Source organism: Rhinolophus ferrumequinum, chromosome 10 (assembly GCF_004115265.2).
Source record: "Rhinolophus ferrumequinum isolate MPI-CBG mRhiFer1 chromosome 10, mRhiFer1_v1.p, whole genome shotgun sequence".
Classification (NCBI taxonomy): Eukaryota; Metazoa; Chordata; class Mammalia; order Chiroptera; family Rhinolophidae; genus Rhinolophus; species Rhinolophus ferrumequinum.
Window position 1 is genome coordinate 24,167,529 of NC_046293.1, and position 17,907 is coordinate 24,185,435.

The 17,907-nt window shown below is 41.7% G+C and overlaps 1 protein-coding gene across 1 annotated transcript; it reads left to right on the forward strand.

The window, feature by feature from the left end:
* Positions 1-1,551: 1,551 nt before the first annotated feature.
* On the forward strand, positions 1,552-15,421 carry C1S (complement C1s). Its single transcript, XM_033118125.1, has 12 exons — positions 1,552-1,724; positions 2,599-2,764; positions 2,995-3,202; positions 3,395-3,572; positions 4,431-4,556; positions 4,989-5,188; positions 5,392-5,545; positions 5,908-6,023; positions 6,421-6,499; positions 6,979-7,107; positions 13,105-13,179; positions 14,217-15,421. Exons 2-12 carry the CDS (start codon positions 2,742-2,744, stop codon positions 15,008-15,010), a joined length of 2,082 nt encoding a protein of 693 aa, XP_032974016.1. The 5' UTR covers positions 1,552-1,724; positions 2,599-2,741; the 3' UTR covers positions 15,011-15,421.
* The last annotated feature ends 2,486 nt before the right edge of the window (positions 15,422-17,907 follow it).

Consider the following 17,907-nt stretch of genomic DNA (forward strand, 5'->3'; position numbering starts at 1 on the left):
ATATTATCTCAATTTTATAGTTGAAGAAGCTAAGAAGTTAGGTAATGAGCCCAGAGTCTCTCCGCTGGTGAGTGTCACAGATAGGACTTGGACCTGTCCTCTGACTCCAGGCCTACTGCTGAGTCTACCAGAAGTAATGCATGTGCACAAATACCATGCTTCATGGATTCCGAGGCTCTTGGTTCCTCCATTTAACACTTCTGAAATCAGAATACATCTTATAATCAATGGTGTACCATAGTTTAATTGGCAGCATTTTTATTTCTAGCGGTTTGTAAAATAAGGGAGCATCTTCAGTTGATGAAGTTGTAGATTCGTTGGAGTGCAGTCACTAAGATAGGGCTGGAAAGTGATAAGAGACATGAAGGAGAGCTGGGAGATCATGGAAGGCCTTGTGAAGGACGGTACAGGCCCAGCATTCCTTGGTCCCGTATCTGCAACTCTAAATTCCAAAAGGCTCTGGAAACAAAGCTTTTGTTTATTTATTTATTTTCAAATTTGGCACCAAAATTGATTTGGCACCAAAACCTGACCTGATGTGAAATAATTTATAATTATAGGTAATTTATAAATATATAATTAAAACTAAATTACAATTTTGGTTATTCCTGTTACTATGAAGATCAATCTGTTTAGCTGAGAAATATTAATGTTTGATAATGATGTGTTATCCCAGCCTTTTGAGGGGATGGAGAGGAGGAGGTGTTATCTAATATTGGGTCCATGTACTGTACTGCTTTCTAAGATCTGTAAAATTCTGAATTTTGAAACATATCTGGACCTAAGGATTATGGATAAGGGATTCTGGATTGTAGCTGAACTGGGGCTTGATTGATGGATAGAATTTAGATTTTTTGGAGATATGAGGGGATTTTAAGAAGAGGGGAGGGGCTGGCCCGGTGGCTCAGGCGGTTGGAGCTCCGTGCTCCTAACTCCAAAGGTGGCCAACTAGCAACGGCAAATGGACCTGGAGCTGAACAGCACCCTCCACAACTAAGATTGAAAGGACAACAACTTGACTTGGAAAAAATGGCCTGGAAGTACACACTGTTCCCCAATAAAGTCCTGTTCCCCTTCCCCAATAAAATCTTAAAAAAAAGGAAGAGGGGAAAGCGTCATCTCATACCAGCTTGGGTCTAGATATAAGTCATTATCCAACTATTACATTTGCTTTAAAGACAGAGAAGACCTGTGTTTCTGTTAACTATTCTCCCTTAATTCATAATTCATACACGACTGGAGGGTTGGACTTTCTGGGTTTGGCTCCTCCCTCCCCCCAAGTATTCATCCCCTCCTTTTCCCACAAATCACCTGACTTCCCAGAAAACTCTGTAACACACCCTTTGGCTGAAAAAGAGCATTAGGCAATCGGTGAAATTCCCCATTCCTCCTTTCTCCCCCTGGAGCCCTCGATAGAGGAATCTCAGGGCCAGAGAGAAGCGTGCAGTTCTTGTTTCAAAAGCAGAGGGAGCTCCAAGGCTGAGTTATCTTCTCCCTATGTCGTGGTCTCCCAGCCCCCTCTTGTTTAGATCAGGGAATTTCAGACATGCACACTGGGGTAGAGAATCATATGAACAGAACCAGGACAGGGAGGCCAGCGGAGGTTCCTGAAGAGGGAGCGTCCAGGCCCTGTGCTTCTCTCGCTGTGAGCCGGCAGGGTCGCCTAGCATGCCCACTGGCAAGAGAGAGGGGACTGACACACTTGCTCCCATCAGCTTCTGAAGGTAAAACCTTAAAAATGAAGAGCAGAGCTTTGATGAAGAGAAAAAGAAAGGCATAAAACTTCACATGTGAAGGTTTCAGGCAAAGATGGAGGGCTGGAAAGAGTAGAATAAAGAGCAGGCAAAACATAGACAACCTATTTCTCTTAGGTTGACCCCATCCACCCTCATATCATCCCACTACCTACCACTGTTTTCAGACTTAGAAACATTTGGTAAGACTTTTCTAGGAACTGTGGGAAGATGTCTTTCTAGTAAAGGGGGGAAAAACCTGGAAAATTAATATAGAAAATTGAGGGAATACCTTTCCTTTCCTTTTCTGTTTCTTGTCATTCAGCTGTCCCTTTTCTCCTTCCTCACCCAACCCTGTCTCAGACCACTTCTCCCAAGGTAACTGCCTTACCCTAGTGAAAGAAGCTCTTTGCTCTATTAGTGGTCACTGGGAGTATCAACAAAAATATGTGCAATAGGAAACATAGTAAAAAGAGCTGATTTGAAGTGACAGGGGGATCATTGTCAAAAGAGGAGGGGGAAATGTCAGGTGGTTGGTCACGATGGAGAAAGACTCCTGAAAAACGTGAGTGGAAATGGGATATTGTTCTGTGAGGGCCAGAGAAAGACTGATAGAGTAGGGGTGGAGGTAGGGGGTGAGGGTGAGAGGGGAGGACAGAAGGAGGTAGAAAACCGGGAGAAAGTACTGATTTTTTTGGAGAAGAAGTGGGATAAGGTCTAGAGAAGCAATGGGAGAGGGATAAGATTTAGTTTTAGTATAGAAAATTAATTGAAGTAGAGCCAGGGAGGGTGTGAGAGGATAGGTGTCATATGGAGATGATTATTAATATGACTGTTTAAGCTGTGTGTTATTATTATTATGAAGGTGACACTGAACCCCAGGTGGCCCTCTACCACCAAAGCAGGTGCTTGTGTTTGTTAGACAAATAAGCCAGGCCTGGCACCCCTTTAGCTCCAAAGTCCAGAGGTGCAGAGAGCCAGGACCCAGAGACGTGCTGCTCACGAGGGATGGATAAATTGCCAGTGATGTGGTAAGTGACCATGAGTCTACAGAGGACTCCATTCTCTTCATCTTCTTAAGAAAACAGCTCAGTTTTTGAAGGCTGGGTTTTGGTTTGACCTCAGCCTTTTTTGCTTTATTCCAACCTAAGATTCTCTTCTATGTACTGTTGCCCTCCTCCCTGTGACAAATGCTGGAGCTCTGCACTGGTTTGTTGGTACTTGTGTCACCCACTTCTCCATTTGCCTTTTTTTTCCCCAGGTGCATTGTCCTGTTTTCCCTTTTGACATGGGTTTATGCGGAGCCTACTATGTATGGGGAGATCCTATCCCCTAACTATCCCCAGGCATACCCCAATGAGATAGAGAAATCTTGGGATATAGAAGTTCCTGAAGGGTACGGGATCCACCTCTACTTCACCCATCTGGACCTGGAGCTGTCAGAGAACTGCTCATATGACTCAGTGCAGGTATATTACAATAAGCACATACAGGATAGGGCTGGGGTGGTCAAATGAGAAGGATATAGTGCTGCAGGCATTCAGTGAACTAGAACCAAATAGTCCTAAGGTGGTATGTGTTCTATTCTCTCTGTCCCTTTTTCTCTGATCTTTGTATCAAAAGATTACTCTTTCCCAGCTTCTTTTTGACTCTTCTCTTAGATAATGTCAGGAGGCCTTGAAGAAGGGAAAATCTGTGGACAGAGGACCAGTAAGAATCCCAACTCCCCAATTGTGGAAGAGTTCCAAGTCCCATACAATAAACTCCAGGTGATCTTTAGGTCAGATTTCTCCAACGAAGAGCGTTTCACTGGGTTTGCTGCATACTATGTTGCCATAGGTAAGGTTCACCCTTCTCTATGTGATTCATCAATCCAGCTAAAAGATTAGAAGCAGGACAAACATTGAGAAATTCAGTGAATGAGGATTCTGTTTACAACTCTTATGAAGTGTTGACTTGGCTTGGTTCCCTCCATGAATAGTCTTTGTGAAATTCAAACATATGATCATATCTTAGTGGTGATGATAATGGTAACAACAGATAATAAATAGTAATTTATTGAAAAGCACTATAAGGTGGACACTCTATTAGAAATTTTATCTATATTAATTTAATCTTCACCTCAACTCTTCAAGGTAGGTATTGTTATCTCTATTTAAAGATAAGCAAAGTGAGGACTAGGAAAGTTAAACAACTTGCCAAGACTCACACAAGGAATGTATGGTATTCAAATTCATTCAATATACAGCAAAGAAACCTTCAAATTCTGCGTGCTTCTACACCTATCTCCAGCTTAAAATAAAGAACATCTCATAAAGCCAAACTATGATTTAGATTTGACAGAAGTGCCAATGTCATATAAAGTAATAAATGTACTAATTATCCCTCCCTGTAAAAGATATATCATTATGTTTAGCTTGCAGAGTGTTTTTTGGAGCTGAAATGCTGTGTTTGTTAGAAATGTCAAGGGTCTCTGGCATTGAGAGCTCCCTTATAGTTTTTCAATGACAGGGCACAACTCTGGCATCACATTTCAGGAAAGTAATAGAGAATAATACCACCCTGAAATGTGATTCATCGAAGGTCTTTAAGCAGGAGGCCTTTCTTACTTTTTTTTGCCCTTGTAGTTTTGGGTTTAACCTCATTCTTCCTTCTAGGTCTTTGTCCTTGACCTCAATCTTTCTTTACTTTTTGTAGATGTAAATGAGTGCACAGACTTTGCCGATGTCCCTTGTAGCCACTTCTGCAACAACTTCATTGGTGGTTACTTCTGCTCCTGCCCCCCAGAATACTTCCTCCATGATGATATGAAAAATTGTGGAGGTAAGCTTGGCACCAAGAGGGGTGCATGATTCCTGGGATTTGGAATGGCTTGAGGTTTCAGTACGGCATTTATCTACCTTTCCAATTTTGATTAGCCTCAGTTTTGATTTGTCATCAATTCTTAGTTACCCCTAAGCTGAGAGGGAGCCATAAGAGTGGAGGAAGACAAAGTTATAGGGTCAAGTTAATTAATTGGAAAAAGAGATAGAGGCCTGTGAAGAGTCTACCTGGGGCTGTTCATGACTATGAAAGGCTCTGTCATAAGCAATGTGATGGAAACCTAATAGACATAGGGTATGTCTACTAATATATATTGGGTGTGTAATTGCTGCATATGGGCTCCAGTCAGTTCATAAGAGGAGTCATAGACTAGGACAGGAACTTCTTTGCTTGAGCCAATATTTGATTCCCTTTTCTCTTTTTCTCTCTTAGTCAACTGCAGTGGGGATGTATTCACTGCACTGATTGGAGAGATCACAAGTCCCAATTATCCCAACACATACCCAGAGAACTCAAGGTGTGAATATCAGATCCTGTTAGAGGAAGGGTACCAAGTGGTGTTGACTGTTCGGAGAGAAGATTTTGATGTGGAACCAGCTGACTCAGAGGGCAACTGTGCTGACAGTTTACTTGTGCGTGATGAATGATTAGTTTTCCTTCCAACTCACACAGAGAGAGTTCTCCTTGAAGACAAATTCTCTCTCCTTCTGTCCCTTCTCCCCTGCGCTTGTCTTATTTTATATTATTTTTATTTATCTCGCTTACTTTTATCCTTTCCATTTTGCCTCTTGTAGTTCTTTCTCTCTTCTGATTTCATCATTTTGTGTTCTTTCAGTTTGTTGCAAAAGATGAGCAATTTGGTCCTTACTGTGGTAATGGATTCCCTGGGCCACTAAATATTGAAACCAAGAGTAATGTTCTTAATATCATCTTCCTAACTGACCAAACAACAGAAAGAAAGGGCTGGAAACTTCGTTATCATGGAGATCGTGAGTAATCTAAAAATTGCTCTTTGGTTGGTGGTACCAAAGTCCCTGGACAATGTAAAATCAAAACAAGTGGATTACTTTATGGAAAGGCATCTTGAGATACTCCCCTTTAAAGCAAGATCTAAGTCTGTCAGTGGTTGCTAGAAATGCATCAATGTCTAGGAATTCTTCAACTGGACTTGTGAGTGCAGGCAACTTGAGGATGGCTAGTTGACAATGCCATATTATTTTAGACATCCCCATATTGTAATATTTGGAATCAAGATTGAGGATGACTGATTTTACAAAGTGTGAGAATGATATGCATAGAACAGAGATTATCTACCTATTTGGTAAAAAAATTTTTTTCTGTCCTTTCCAAGCAATCCCGTGTCCTAAAGACGTCAGTGTCAATTCTGTTTGGGAGCCTGAGAAGGCAAAATATGTGTTCAAAGATGTGGTGAAGATAAACTGTTTGGATGGGTTTGAAGTTGTACAGGTAAAGTACCCTTAAGGACTTCTCCCTAGTCCTTAGGTCAGGATGAGCATACTGAAAACTTTACTAAATGTCCTTGTTTGAGCAAGATATAACACCTTCTCCATTAACAGAACAGCTCATGGTCTTAGTCCTCCCTTGTGAGTCATGGGGCTCCTTGGCCAGCTTGGCATTCTGTTTCTGCCTACAGTCTCCGTAGGGAAGGGGAGCTGATATGCTGGGGCAAAGTTGTCTTTTAGCCCCAACTCCTGGGGGCTTTGGGTAATTCTGTTAAGATGTTGCCAAGCTTTTTGTGGTGAGAATTCTTCCTTGATCCAAGGTGAGAGATTGATTCCATTTTTTGATTTTGATTCTCCATATCCCTTCATATAAATTAATGGTGATGTCTATCATTCTGCAGGGAAGTGTTGGCTCAACATCTTTCTATTCTACTTGTCAAAGCAATGGAAAGTGGAGTAATTCCAAACTAAAATGTCAACGTATGTATCTCTTTGAAATGGGACTCTTTTTTTTTTCTCCCAAAGGAGACTGAAAGATCAGCACATTAAGATTCAAATGCATGGTTTCCTCTTAGGCTTGTGAGAATGGGTTGGGTTTTTGTAGGGAAGCCAGTTATGGAGTCCCAGCCCTGATCTGGTCCCAGGCCAGCCTAGCAGCTTTCTTCTAAAAAAGGGGGCTGTGGGATTGGTAGAGTTAATAGCACCCTATCGGTCCATTCCTGGCTTCTGCAAGGGCTTTCAAGGGGATATCTGAATTGGCAAGACTCGGTGGGCTGGTAAGTTGAGTGATATCAGTTGGGGGGCATGGCCACAGAGAAGCTGGTATAGGGAGAATATTGATGTGGGGATGGGGAAGGAATGAGAGACATGGCTGGGAAGATGTAACTGGCCTAATGACTAATGACTTTCTGGGAGAAAGTGGTTATCCTGACCATCTCTCTTCTGCCTTCTTATTATAGCTGTGGACTGTGGCATTCCTGAATCCATTCAGAATGGTAAATTTGAAGAACCAGAACATACTTTATTTGGTTCTGTCACTCGATACACATGTGAGGAGCCACATTACTACATGCAAGTTGAAGAAAGTGGTAGGTTTCTTTGACTAGAGAAAAAAGAAAGGGTGAAAGTGTTAGAAGGGTGAATGGCACAATCTTTCTGGGTTGGAGAGAGTTTGGAGAGAAATGAAGGAGATGAGGTGGACTTTGTTCATCCTTTTGGCTTAGTCTAAAGATATCATTTTCATATGGGGGTAGGGTGGGTTCTATAGGATCATCGATAGTGAATCATAGCGGTCACCTAACTCAGTTTCACAATTATGGCAGGAATTCCCCCAACAATATCCATTTAAATGTGGTTATCCAGTGTTTGACCAATCATTTAATGTAGAATCCACAAGAGCAATGCTTCCAGCTTCAAGTCACCGTACTATGATGACTTCCTCTCCTCTCCTCTCCTCTCCTCTCCTCTCCTCTCCTCTCCTCTCCTCTCCTTTCCTTCCTTCCTTTCTTTTAAAAATTTTTATTAAAAATGTAGCTAACATACAATTTTATATTAGTTTCAGGAGTACATCATAATTATTCAACATTTATATACCTAAAGAAGTAATCACCATAAGTCCAGCAACCATCTGACACCGTACTATGCTATCACAATATTATTGACTATATTCCTGATGCTGTATATATGTTCCCATGAGTTGCTTGTTTCATACCTGAAATTTGGACCTCTTATTTCCCTTCACCGTTTCCCTGCTTTTTAAAATTTTTAATTACAATTGAAATTCAATATTATTTTACATTAATTTCAGGTGTACAGTACAGTGGTTAGACATTTATATAATTTAAGACATGATCCCCCTGACTAGTCTAGTACCCACCTGGAACTATACATAGTTATTACCATATCATTGATTATATTCCCTATGCTTTACATCCTGATGACTATTTTGTAACTACCAATTTATACTTCTTTTTTACCCTGTCCCACAACCCACTCCCATCTATCACCCGAGCAAATCTAGTACCCATCTGACACCATATGTAATTGTTACAATAGTCATATTGACTATATTCCTTATGCTATACCCTACATCCCTATAACTACTTTTTAGCAATCAATTTATATTTCTTAATCGCTTCCCCTTTTTTTCAGTCACACCCTCAACCCCCCTCCCATTTTTCAACTATCAGAATGTTTTCTGTATCTATGAGTTTGTCTATTTTGTTCTTTTTTTGTTTGTCTATTTTGTTCTTTAGATTCCACATGTAAGTAAAATCACATTGCATCTGTCTTTCTCTGTCTGACACTCCAGTCGCACAGTATCTTCCAGGTCCATCCATGCTGCTGCAGACGGCAAGAACACATTCCCTTCCATGGCTGAGCAATATTCCATTGTATATATGTACCACCTCCTCTTTATCCATTCTTTCATCATCGCCAAGCTGCCTCCACATCTTGGCAATTGTTTTCTGATTTTTTTAAATTAAAATTTATTGGGGTGACAATGATTAGTACAGCTACACAGGTTTCAGGTGTACAATTATAAACAATGCTGCAATGAACATGTGGATGCACAGGTCCCCTCAAAGTAGCGTTTGAGTTTCTTTGGATAAATACCCAGAAGTGGGATTACTGGGTTCTTCCTTGTCTCTTGTTATAGCCTTTGTTTTAAAGTCTATTTTTTTCTGGTATAAGTATTGCTATCTCAGCTTTTTGTTTGTTTGTTTGTTTCCATTTTTATGAAATTCCATCCCTTTACTTTCCATCAGTGTGTGACTTTCAATCTGAAGTGAGTTTCTTAAGCAGCATATGTAAGGGTTCTGTTTTTTCATCCACTCAGCCCTCATATGTCTTTCTTTTTTTTTAAATTTTTATTGGGGAATACTGGGAAACAGTGTGTTTTTCCAGGACCCATCAGCTCCAAGTTGTCATTGTTTTTTTTCAATCTAGTTGTGTAGGGTGCAGCTCAGCTCCAAGTCAAGCCATTGTTTTCACTCACCTTGTGGAGGGTGCAGCTCACTGGCCCATGTGGGAATCGAACTGGCGACATTGGTGTTATGAGCACTGCACTCTAACCAACTGAGCCAACCGGCTGCCCCATCTCCTATGTCTTTTGATTGGAACATTTAATCTATTTACATTGAAAGTAATTGTTGATAGATATGATGTCTGACAATTAAGTTTGTGAACTTGCTGCAACGATGTTGCTAACCTTTTTTGATATCAGAGGGATTATTCATTATGAATTTGTACCAACTTGACAAACAGTTAACCAAATTTACTATTTGGAAGTGCTGAAAAGGCTATGTGAAATAGTTAGACGAAAATGACCTGAACTTTTTGCCAACAATTCATGGTTCTTGCATCACAACAATGCACCAGCTCACATGGCACTGTCTGTGAGGGAGTTTTTAGTCAGTAAACAAATAACTGTATTGGAACACCCTCCCTACTCACCTGATTTGGCCCCCAATGACTTCTTTCTTTTTTTTTCTTTTTCCCCTTTCTTCTGCTCCCCCCCTCACTCTGGTTCAAGCCATTGTTTCTCAGTCTAGTTGTGTAGGACACAGCTCCCTGACCCATGCTGGTATTATGAGCCTGGCGCTCCCCTGGCTGAAACATTCGGTTGCCGGTCGATGGTCGGCCACTCACAGCAGCTCATGGCAGCTCTCGCTGGCTGCCAGACACACATGCTGGCTGCTGGCCACTCATGCTGGCCACCAGCCGCTCATGGCAGCACACAGTAGCTCAGGGCAGCCCACCACAGCTCACACAGACCTCCAGCTGCTCACGGCATCCCAGCTCTAGGGAGAGCCATTGTTCACAATCTTAGCTGTAGAGGGCACAGCTCACTGGCCCATGTGGGAATCGAACTGGCGACCTTGGCATTAGGAGCATGGTGCTCCAACTACCTGAGCCACTGGGCCAGCCCATGACTTCTTTCTTTACCTGAAGATAAAGGAACTATTGAAAGGAAAATATTTTGATGACATTCAGGACATGAAGGGTAATATGATGACAGCTCTGATGGCCATTCCAAAAAAAGAGTTCCAAAATTGCTTTGCAGGGTGGACTAGGGGCTGGCGTGGGTGCATAGCTTCCCAAGGGAAGTACTTCAAAGGTGACAATAGTGATATTCAGCAATGAGGTATGTAGTGCTTTTTCTAGGATGCGTTCATGAACTTAATTGTCCAATCTCCTACGTAGCTATTGCCATTTTATTAGTCATAATTTTGATACTTTTTCATCTTAAAGAAGTCTCTCTAACATTCCATTATCTTTTTCTTGTCTGGGAAGTTCTTTATCTGTTCTTCAATTTTAAATGATAGACTTGCTGGGTAAAGTACCTTTGGTTGTAGGTCTTTGCTTTACATCACATTGAATATTTTGTGCCAGTCCCTTCTGGCCTGCAAATTTTCTGAGAAATCAGCTGACAATCTTAGGGAGGCTACCTTATAAATTACTAGTTGCCTTTCTCATACTGCTTTTAGGATTCTCTCTTTGTCTTTAACCTTTGACATTTTAATTATAATGTGTCTTCTTGTGGACCTATTTGGGTTCATCTTGCTTGAGAGTCTCTGCACTTCCTGGGGTTGTATGTCTATTTCCTTCACCAGGCTAGGAAAGTTTTCAGTCATTATTTCTTCAAATACGTTCTCCAATCTCTTGCTTTCTCTCTTCTCCTTCTGGTACCCCTATGATTCATATGTTGTTATGCTTGATGTTGTCCCAGAGTCTCTTAAACTATCCTAATTTTTTTGGATTCTTTTTCCTGTTCTGATTGTCTTTGCTACCTTGTCTTCCAAATTGTTGATTCGATCCTCTGTTTCATTTAATTTGCTGGTGATTCCTTCTCATGCAGTCTTCATTTCAGTTATTGTATTCTTCACTTCTGACTCATTCCTTTTTATGGTTTTTATGTTTTTTTTTAATGTATTTATTTTTTCCATGTTATTTTTTATGCTTTCTATCTCTCTGTTGAAGTTTTCACTAAGTTTTTTGAGCATCCTTATAACCATTGTTTTGAACTCTGTTTCTGATAGGTTGCTTGCCATTTCATTTAGTTATTTTTTTCTGGAGTTTTCTTCTGTTCTTTCATTTGGGACATATTTCTTTGTTTTCTCATTTTGGCGACCTCTCTGTATTTGTCTCTATGTATTAGGTAGATTTGCTATGTCTCCTAGTGTTGGCTGGGTGGCCTTTTGTAGTAGGTGCCTGTGGGGCCCTGGCACAATCTCCCTTGTCACCTGCTCCAGGTGCTCCAGGAGTGTCCCTTGTTTGGGTTATATGTACTCTTCTGTTATAGTTGAGGCTTGCTTGCTATTGGCACATCAGGGGGTGGCATTGGCCCTCAGGCTGATTGGTTGTGGAGTGTGGCCACATTCACAGCTTAGGGGCTGCGGTCAGGAGGGCTTCCCTCTCTTAGTACGATTTGCTTCAGGAGGCTCTGGTGCCTGTTGAGACCGCCCTTTGTGTGTGCCACTGGTGGGGCTAACTAGGTGGTATTCTGTTGTAGTCTGAAGCCAACCTCCAAGTATGTTGGTTCTGGGGCCTCTTGGGAGAGGCTCCGGTGCAGGCCTGGGTCACCCACTGTCTGTGACCAGCTAGGGACTACCTGGTAGGAGCTACAAAGTGATCCGCAGTTGTTTGCTGCCTGAACTAAAAATTGGAGGCATGTGGGAGAGGCCATGCTGAGAACTGAGGACAACTGCCACCAGTATCAGGCCTGGGGTAGCTTTGCAAAAATCCAGGGCACCCCAAGTCCTGCTTCCACCTGATGATTCCCTTAAGGTTCAGCCACTGATAAAGCCTCATGTGGTATGTGAGTTGGGTGAGGCAGGGTCTCAGGGAGTCACTAGAGATGGAATAGTTGTGGTCACCAGGTATGTAAACTCTAGTTTGGTGCCAGTGCTGAGCCTGGAGCTACTTAGCAAAAGTCTCAGAGCACATTGAGGGCAGCCACTGTCCGCCTGGGGCCCACAGACTCTGATAGTTTTCCAAGAAAAAGTGCAATGTGGGCAGGGCTGGCTGCTCTCGAGAAAGTATCTCCAGCATTGGGGGAGTTGGGTGGCACAGGGTCCTAGTGGAGCTCACCAGACCAATTCAGATTTAGGTTTGGTCATGGGCATGGGGAGAGGGCTCAACACAGGAAAGATGGTGGTTGCGTGGGAGGAATGATCCCACACAGGGAAAATGGTGACTGTCCTCCAGCCCTTGCTATGAAACCACACACCTTAGTCTGCCCCTCGTATGCCTCCAACATCCCCCAAGTCACCGTCCCTCCACCGGAGCCCAGGGTGAATGCCTGGGCAGAGAGTCTGTGTGCGGGCCATTTAAGAGGACGTCTGGGTTTCCTGAAGCCTTCTGTCCCACCAGGATTGTTGAAATCCCCACTGTTTTTCACAGCCAGATGTTGTGGGGCTCCTCTGCCTGGCACCAGTACTCTGGGCTGGGGAGCCTGGTATGGGGTTGGAGTCCCTGTTTCTCTGGGAGAAACCTTCACACGGAGGTTTGGGACCAGCCCATTTCATATCTCTGCTCCTCCTACCAGTCTTGACATGGCTTCTTCTTTATAGCCTTAGTTATAAAACTTCTGTTCAGCCAGACTTCAAATGGTTCTCCAGGTTGATTGTTCTATAATTTAGTTACAATTTTAATTTGTTTACAGGAGGAAACACTACAGTGTTTTTCTACTCCGCCATCTTGGATCTCTCTCATTACTGGCTTTCTTGATGGAGAGGCATTGGTAGTGCTAGATGAAGGACTGGATGAGACACAATAGGTCCCACTTCATTGCTTTTAAATTTTTATTTTAATTAATTAATTTTATTTTCCCTCTTGAAGCACTTTCCCAATGTTTACCATAACCATCTTCCTTCTGCTTTGAAGACTGTTCCTTTCCCTCCCCAGGAAAGATAGAGGTCAGAGAGATGGTTTAGAAGATGTTCTCAAGATTCTTTTCTAATTGATTTGATTTGATCTCCTCCTCAAAGTCCCAGAGGAGCTGAGGCTCTGAATGAAAGGGGTAAATGGAAGAGAAAAGATGTGGTGATTGAGTGTGTCCTGTATTCCTTGTTTTATTCCAGGGGAGTATCACTGCGCTGGAAATGGGAGCTGGGTGAATGAGTTGCTGGGCACAGAGCTGCCAAAATGTGTTCCAGGTAATCAGGGCTCAGTCTTGGGTAGAGACCATAGCCACAGTTGCAGGTGAGTGGGGTCACCTTCTGAAAGTAGCTGTAATTATCTTGGGAAAGGACTTAAAAATCTGGGGCTATCAGAGTCTAGCTTAGTGAGGTGGAGACAATAAAAGAAATGAAGGGTTGCAGGCAGTTCAGAGTTGAGTAGAAGAAGGCTCTCAGGCAAAGCAAGGATAATAATCCTGATAGTAACAACAGTGTTACTGAGAGCTAATTAATTGCATTTATTATCTCATTCAAGTCCTTGCAACAACCTTACAAGTTAAGTATTATAAGTCCCACATACAGATTAGTGAATTGAGTGCAAGTTCATAGAGTTGGTAAGGGGCAGGGAAAGGCGTTGAACCCAGGTTTGTTCAACTCAGAGTCCATTCAGGCTGACTAGTGAGGGATTTAGGTAAGCCAACTTCATTTGAAATAAAATTCAGTTTTAGTTATACTGGGTAGTAGCAACGTGATTGAACCTGGAGCCAATCAATGGGGAGTGAGATGAAAGATGAAAGAAGAGAACCCTCTCTCTGCCTTACTTCCATAGATCATTAGGAGGGACTCAGCGACAATTAGGACTTCAGTAAAGAAGATGATAAGTGTTTGATCTGGGCCTCAGAAGAAGGTAGAATGTTTGTCTCCCCCACCATCTGTATGAAGAGTTTCCTAGTGTGGCCCCCAGTTGGGCCCCATGTGCCGAGCCTGGGGTGAGGTGTGACTCTAAAGGTGCCATGAGTCAAGCTGTCCACAGTGTGAGGCACTAGTACTTCACACATTGCCTTGGTTTACTCAGTTTCTCTCACAAGCCTGATGTAGCATTGGTAACATGGGATGTTTGCTCCTTATGTAAGTTCAGAATTAGTCAGGTATTGAAATGGTTGACCAAATACAGGGTTGACTATATTATGCTAGAGAACTCTGAAGCTCAGCAGGTTTTGGAATGGTTTTGCATTTGTAGGAGGCCAGTGATATATTTCCTGCTCCCTTACTACCTTGTTCTTGTTCCTTTCTAGTCTGTGGCACCCCCACTGAGACCTTTAAAGGAAAAGGGAGGATATTTGGAGGAGTCAAAGCAGATATAAAAAATTTTCCCTGGCAAGTCTTCTTTTTGAACCCACGGGCTGGTGGGGCTCTCATTGATGAGTACTGGGTGCTGACAGCTGCCCATGTTGTGGAGGCAAATCGAAACCCAGTCATGTATGTTGGAACTACCTCAGTGGTCACCTCAGAGCTGAGTAAGGCCCAGATGCTCACTGCTGAGCGTGTGATTATTCATCCTGGTTGGGAATTCCTGGATGACTCAAATACACGGAAGAATTTTGACAATGACATTGCGCTGGTGCGGCTGAAAAACCCAGTGAAGATGGGACCCACTGTCTCCCCTATCTGCCTGCCAGGCCCCTCTTCAAAATACGACCCCTCAGTGAGAGACCTGGGACTGATCTCAGGCTGGGGCAAAATGGAAAGAGTAGATCACGTTAGAGTGCTCAGAGGAGCAAAGATACCTATTGCTCCCTTATCAAAGTGCAAGGAAGTGAAGGGGAAAAATTCAAAAGTTGCTATAAATACCTACGTTTTCACTGATAACATGATCTGTGCTGGAGGAGAGAGGGGTGTTGATAGCTGTGATGGGGACAGTGGTGGGGCCCTTGCTATACAGGTTCCCGGTGAATCCAAATTCTATGTAGCTGGCCTGGTGTCCTGGGGCCCCGAATGTGGGACCTATGGGATCTACACACGAGTGAAGAACTACATTGACTGGATAATGAAGACTATGCAGGAAAATAGTACCCCCAGTATGGACTAATCTATACACATATCACCAGCCTTTCCAAGGCGGTAGAATCAATTTGTTGCTTTCCATTCTTCACAATATTCCCATCACTTCACCATGACTGAGTGAAGATATGGGATATATGCCTGGAGGTAGTGTTTTATCATAACATTGTGTTGGTCATTCAGTGTGGTCTGAATCTGTGAGTTCCTCTCTCCTGAATATATACTATGGATAACAACATGGGAAGGGCACTGCTATCTTGCACTATTCCACAGGGAGTCCCTTTTTCTAATGACTGCCTGCTGTTACAGTTCTGACTCTGAAATTTAATGTTCTGCATATCCTTGACTTTTTGTTTCCCCCTTACCCATTCAGAGTTCCATTTGCTTTATCATTCTCAATGTCTACTATCTACTTGTAATAAAGCATGTTTATAACCCAGTTCTGCCTGATTTGCCTTATTCCACATCAAGACCTCAGCACCATGGAAGGAGAGTGTGAGGAGAGGGCTGTTGTGTCATGGAAATTCATGTGTCTAGCAGCTAATATTTAATTCTCATGAAAACAGGGAATTCAGCTTTTTCCCTCTCTTCCAATTGAAATTTACTGTATATTGTGGATTAACAGGAACATTAGTCTTACAAGGTACTGTGTTCTGCTTTTGAAACTCATCAAACATACCTGAACCTCACTGAGAAATCACATACAACAGTTAGAATTGGCTGTATAAGATCTTCTTTAAGTATAAAAATTTGAGGTGTAAATTCCTTCAATAGGTCTCCTGAAAATTAATTTTCCTTTAGTACTCATTTGTATAATATAATATTATGACTTAATAAAAAAGAAAAAGAAAAGAAATTCAGCAGGCTTTCATCTGTTTTCCCGGTGGTTTTGGTTAATTGGTCAGTTAAGTAACAATGTCTTCTCTGGATTGAACTGCACCAAGATGTCATAGCTGAAAGTCCCAGTGAGGATGGACCCAAAGCCTCTCCTTTCTATTTTTTTTGTCAAGGTAATGGAAACTGCCCCAGAGAGCTTCTCTTCCCCCCAAAATGACTAGTGATAAAAAATAACCACACAACAGAGACTAGTATTTTTAAAACAGAGGATAGGATAGATATTTTAGGGTGTCAGTTGCTCTAACAGGGTGTCCAATGAAAGCTGTAGATTAAGAGTAAAAGTTCTGGAGGACTTTGGTTTGTTTGCTGTGACACGTGGCTTTCAGGACACCACTTTTACCAGAAGCCAAAAGGGATGTATTTGGGGCCTATCAAAAAAGGACTTTGATCTTCCATAGACCAAAAGGGCTAAATTCAACAGTTAACCTTAGACTGGAGCTTAACACATGATGAAGTAACCAGAACTCGAATCGAAAGATCTGAAGAACCAAAGGGGATTACAATAGGGAACATCTGGAAGAATTGAGTCAAATCAGCCAAGTAGCATAATGCCATTTACATTATTTCTTAACCGTATACCTTGTCACCACATTTCCCCACCTGCCTGTCATTACATGTGCAATGGAATTGACAGTGTACCTTCAACTACAGTATTTTGGGTAGGAGAAGGGAGATTCCTCTAGAGAAAAAAGAGTTGGAAAAATTTTAAGAACCATGCTTGTGATGTAGAAATGTTCCTTCTTATTTCTAATAATTGGAGTAAAAGAAAAAAGATTAACCTGGAATTTGATAAGTAACAGAAGAAGGAATTTCAGCCCTGCCAGAGAGAATCTTCAGTCTATTTGGGTTTTGCTGTTGTTGATAGGCTGAGGTATTGGTGAGAAAACCCCCTCAGTACTGCTGCTTTGTACAGTGGCGTGGGTGTGGTTTTGCATGGTTAACTATACCACAGTAACATTTCCTTGGATGAATGGCAGGGAGGGGTTCTAAATGAATCATCAGAGACTTCAGAGCCAGGAAGGGCTCATCACCAAAGCCTAGAAATTCATTCATTCACTGTGGCTTTAATTAAAGGGTATCACTCCATACCGCTTTGTAAGTCACTTGGGAACAACGTATGTCTGCTTTACCTGCAACTCAGGAGAGGATTTAACTTTTTGAAGCAGCTGAATGTCACATTTCTTTGGTCAGAAGAAAGTGGACTGGTAGATCAGCAACTCATGCCAGGGAGAAAAGAAGGTGCCCAGAGGCCAAGAGGACTTGGTGGGAAGGAGCCTTGTTGAAACTGAATTAGTCCAGAAGGGGCTAGCGAAATTTTGGGACTCTCTAAAGCTGCCTTTATTGTGATTCCTAGAATCAGAAATATATTCTGTAGAAATGGGACTTTATACTTTCTGCATATCTGTTCTATCTTAAAATTAAAAATATGACAAAACTATTTTTCAGCTTTATTGAGGTATAATTGACAAAATTTTAAGATATTTAAAGTGTACAATATGATGATTTGGTATACATATATATTGTAAAAGGATTCTTTTCATCAAGTTAGTTAATACTCCATCACCTGACATATTCATCTATGTTGTCACTAATGACAGGATTTCCTTCTTTTTAAAGACTGAACAATATCTCATTGTGTGTATGTATATCACATATCATAAAATATGATATATATACCTATACCTATACAGACATACACACACATGAGAATATATATATATATATATACACACACACATACACACATATATATATGTGTGTGTATATATATACACACACACACACATATATATACTGGAAGTGCCAAAAAATTGTATACAAGTGGACACTGGTCAACATTGCTTAAGCAGTAGTTCACCGTAATCAGAAGTGTCTGGATGCTGATGGTAACCACTTTGAGCACCTCTTGTAATTGCAGAAGTCAAATGTAATTTGTATTCATCTTTTGTTATCGACATATATTGAGTATTGCAATTTAATACAGTTTTCCTTTCTTAAAATGTGTATACATTTTTTGGGCACCATATA

Excerpts from the sequence above, each read along its gene's own strand:
- C1S (XM_033118125.1), top strand. The coding sequence starts at position 2,742 with ATGGATAAATTGCCAGTGATGTG. Across the intron at positions 5,546-5,907 it reads ACTTCGTTATCATGGAGATC|CAATCCCGTGTCCTAAAGAC; the intron begins GTGAGTAATCTA and ends GTCCTTTCCAAG. Across the intron at positions 13,180-14,216 it reads GCTGCCAAAATGTGTTCCAG|TCTGTGGCACCCCCACTGAG; the intron begins GTAATCAGGGCT and ends GTTCCTTTCTAG.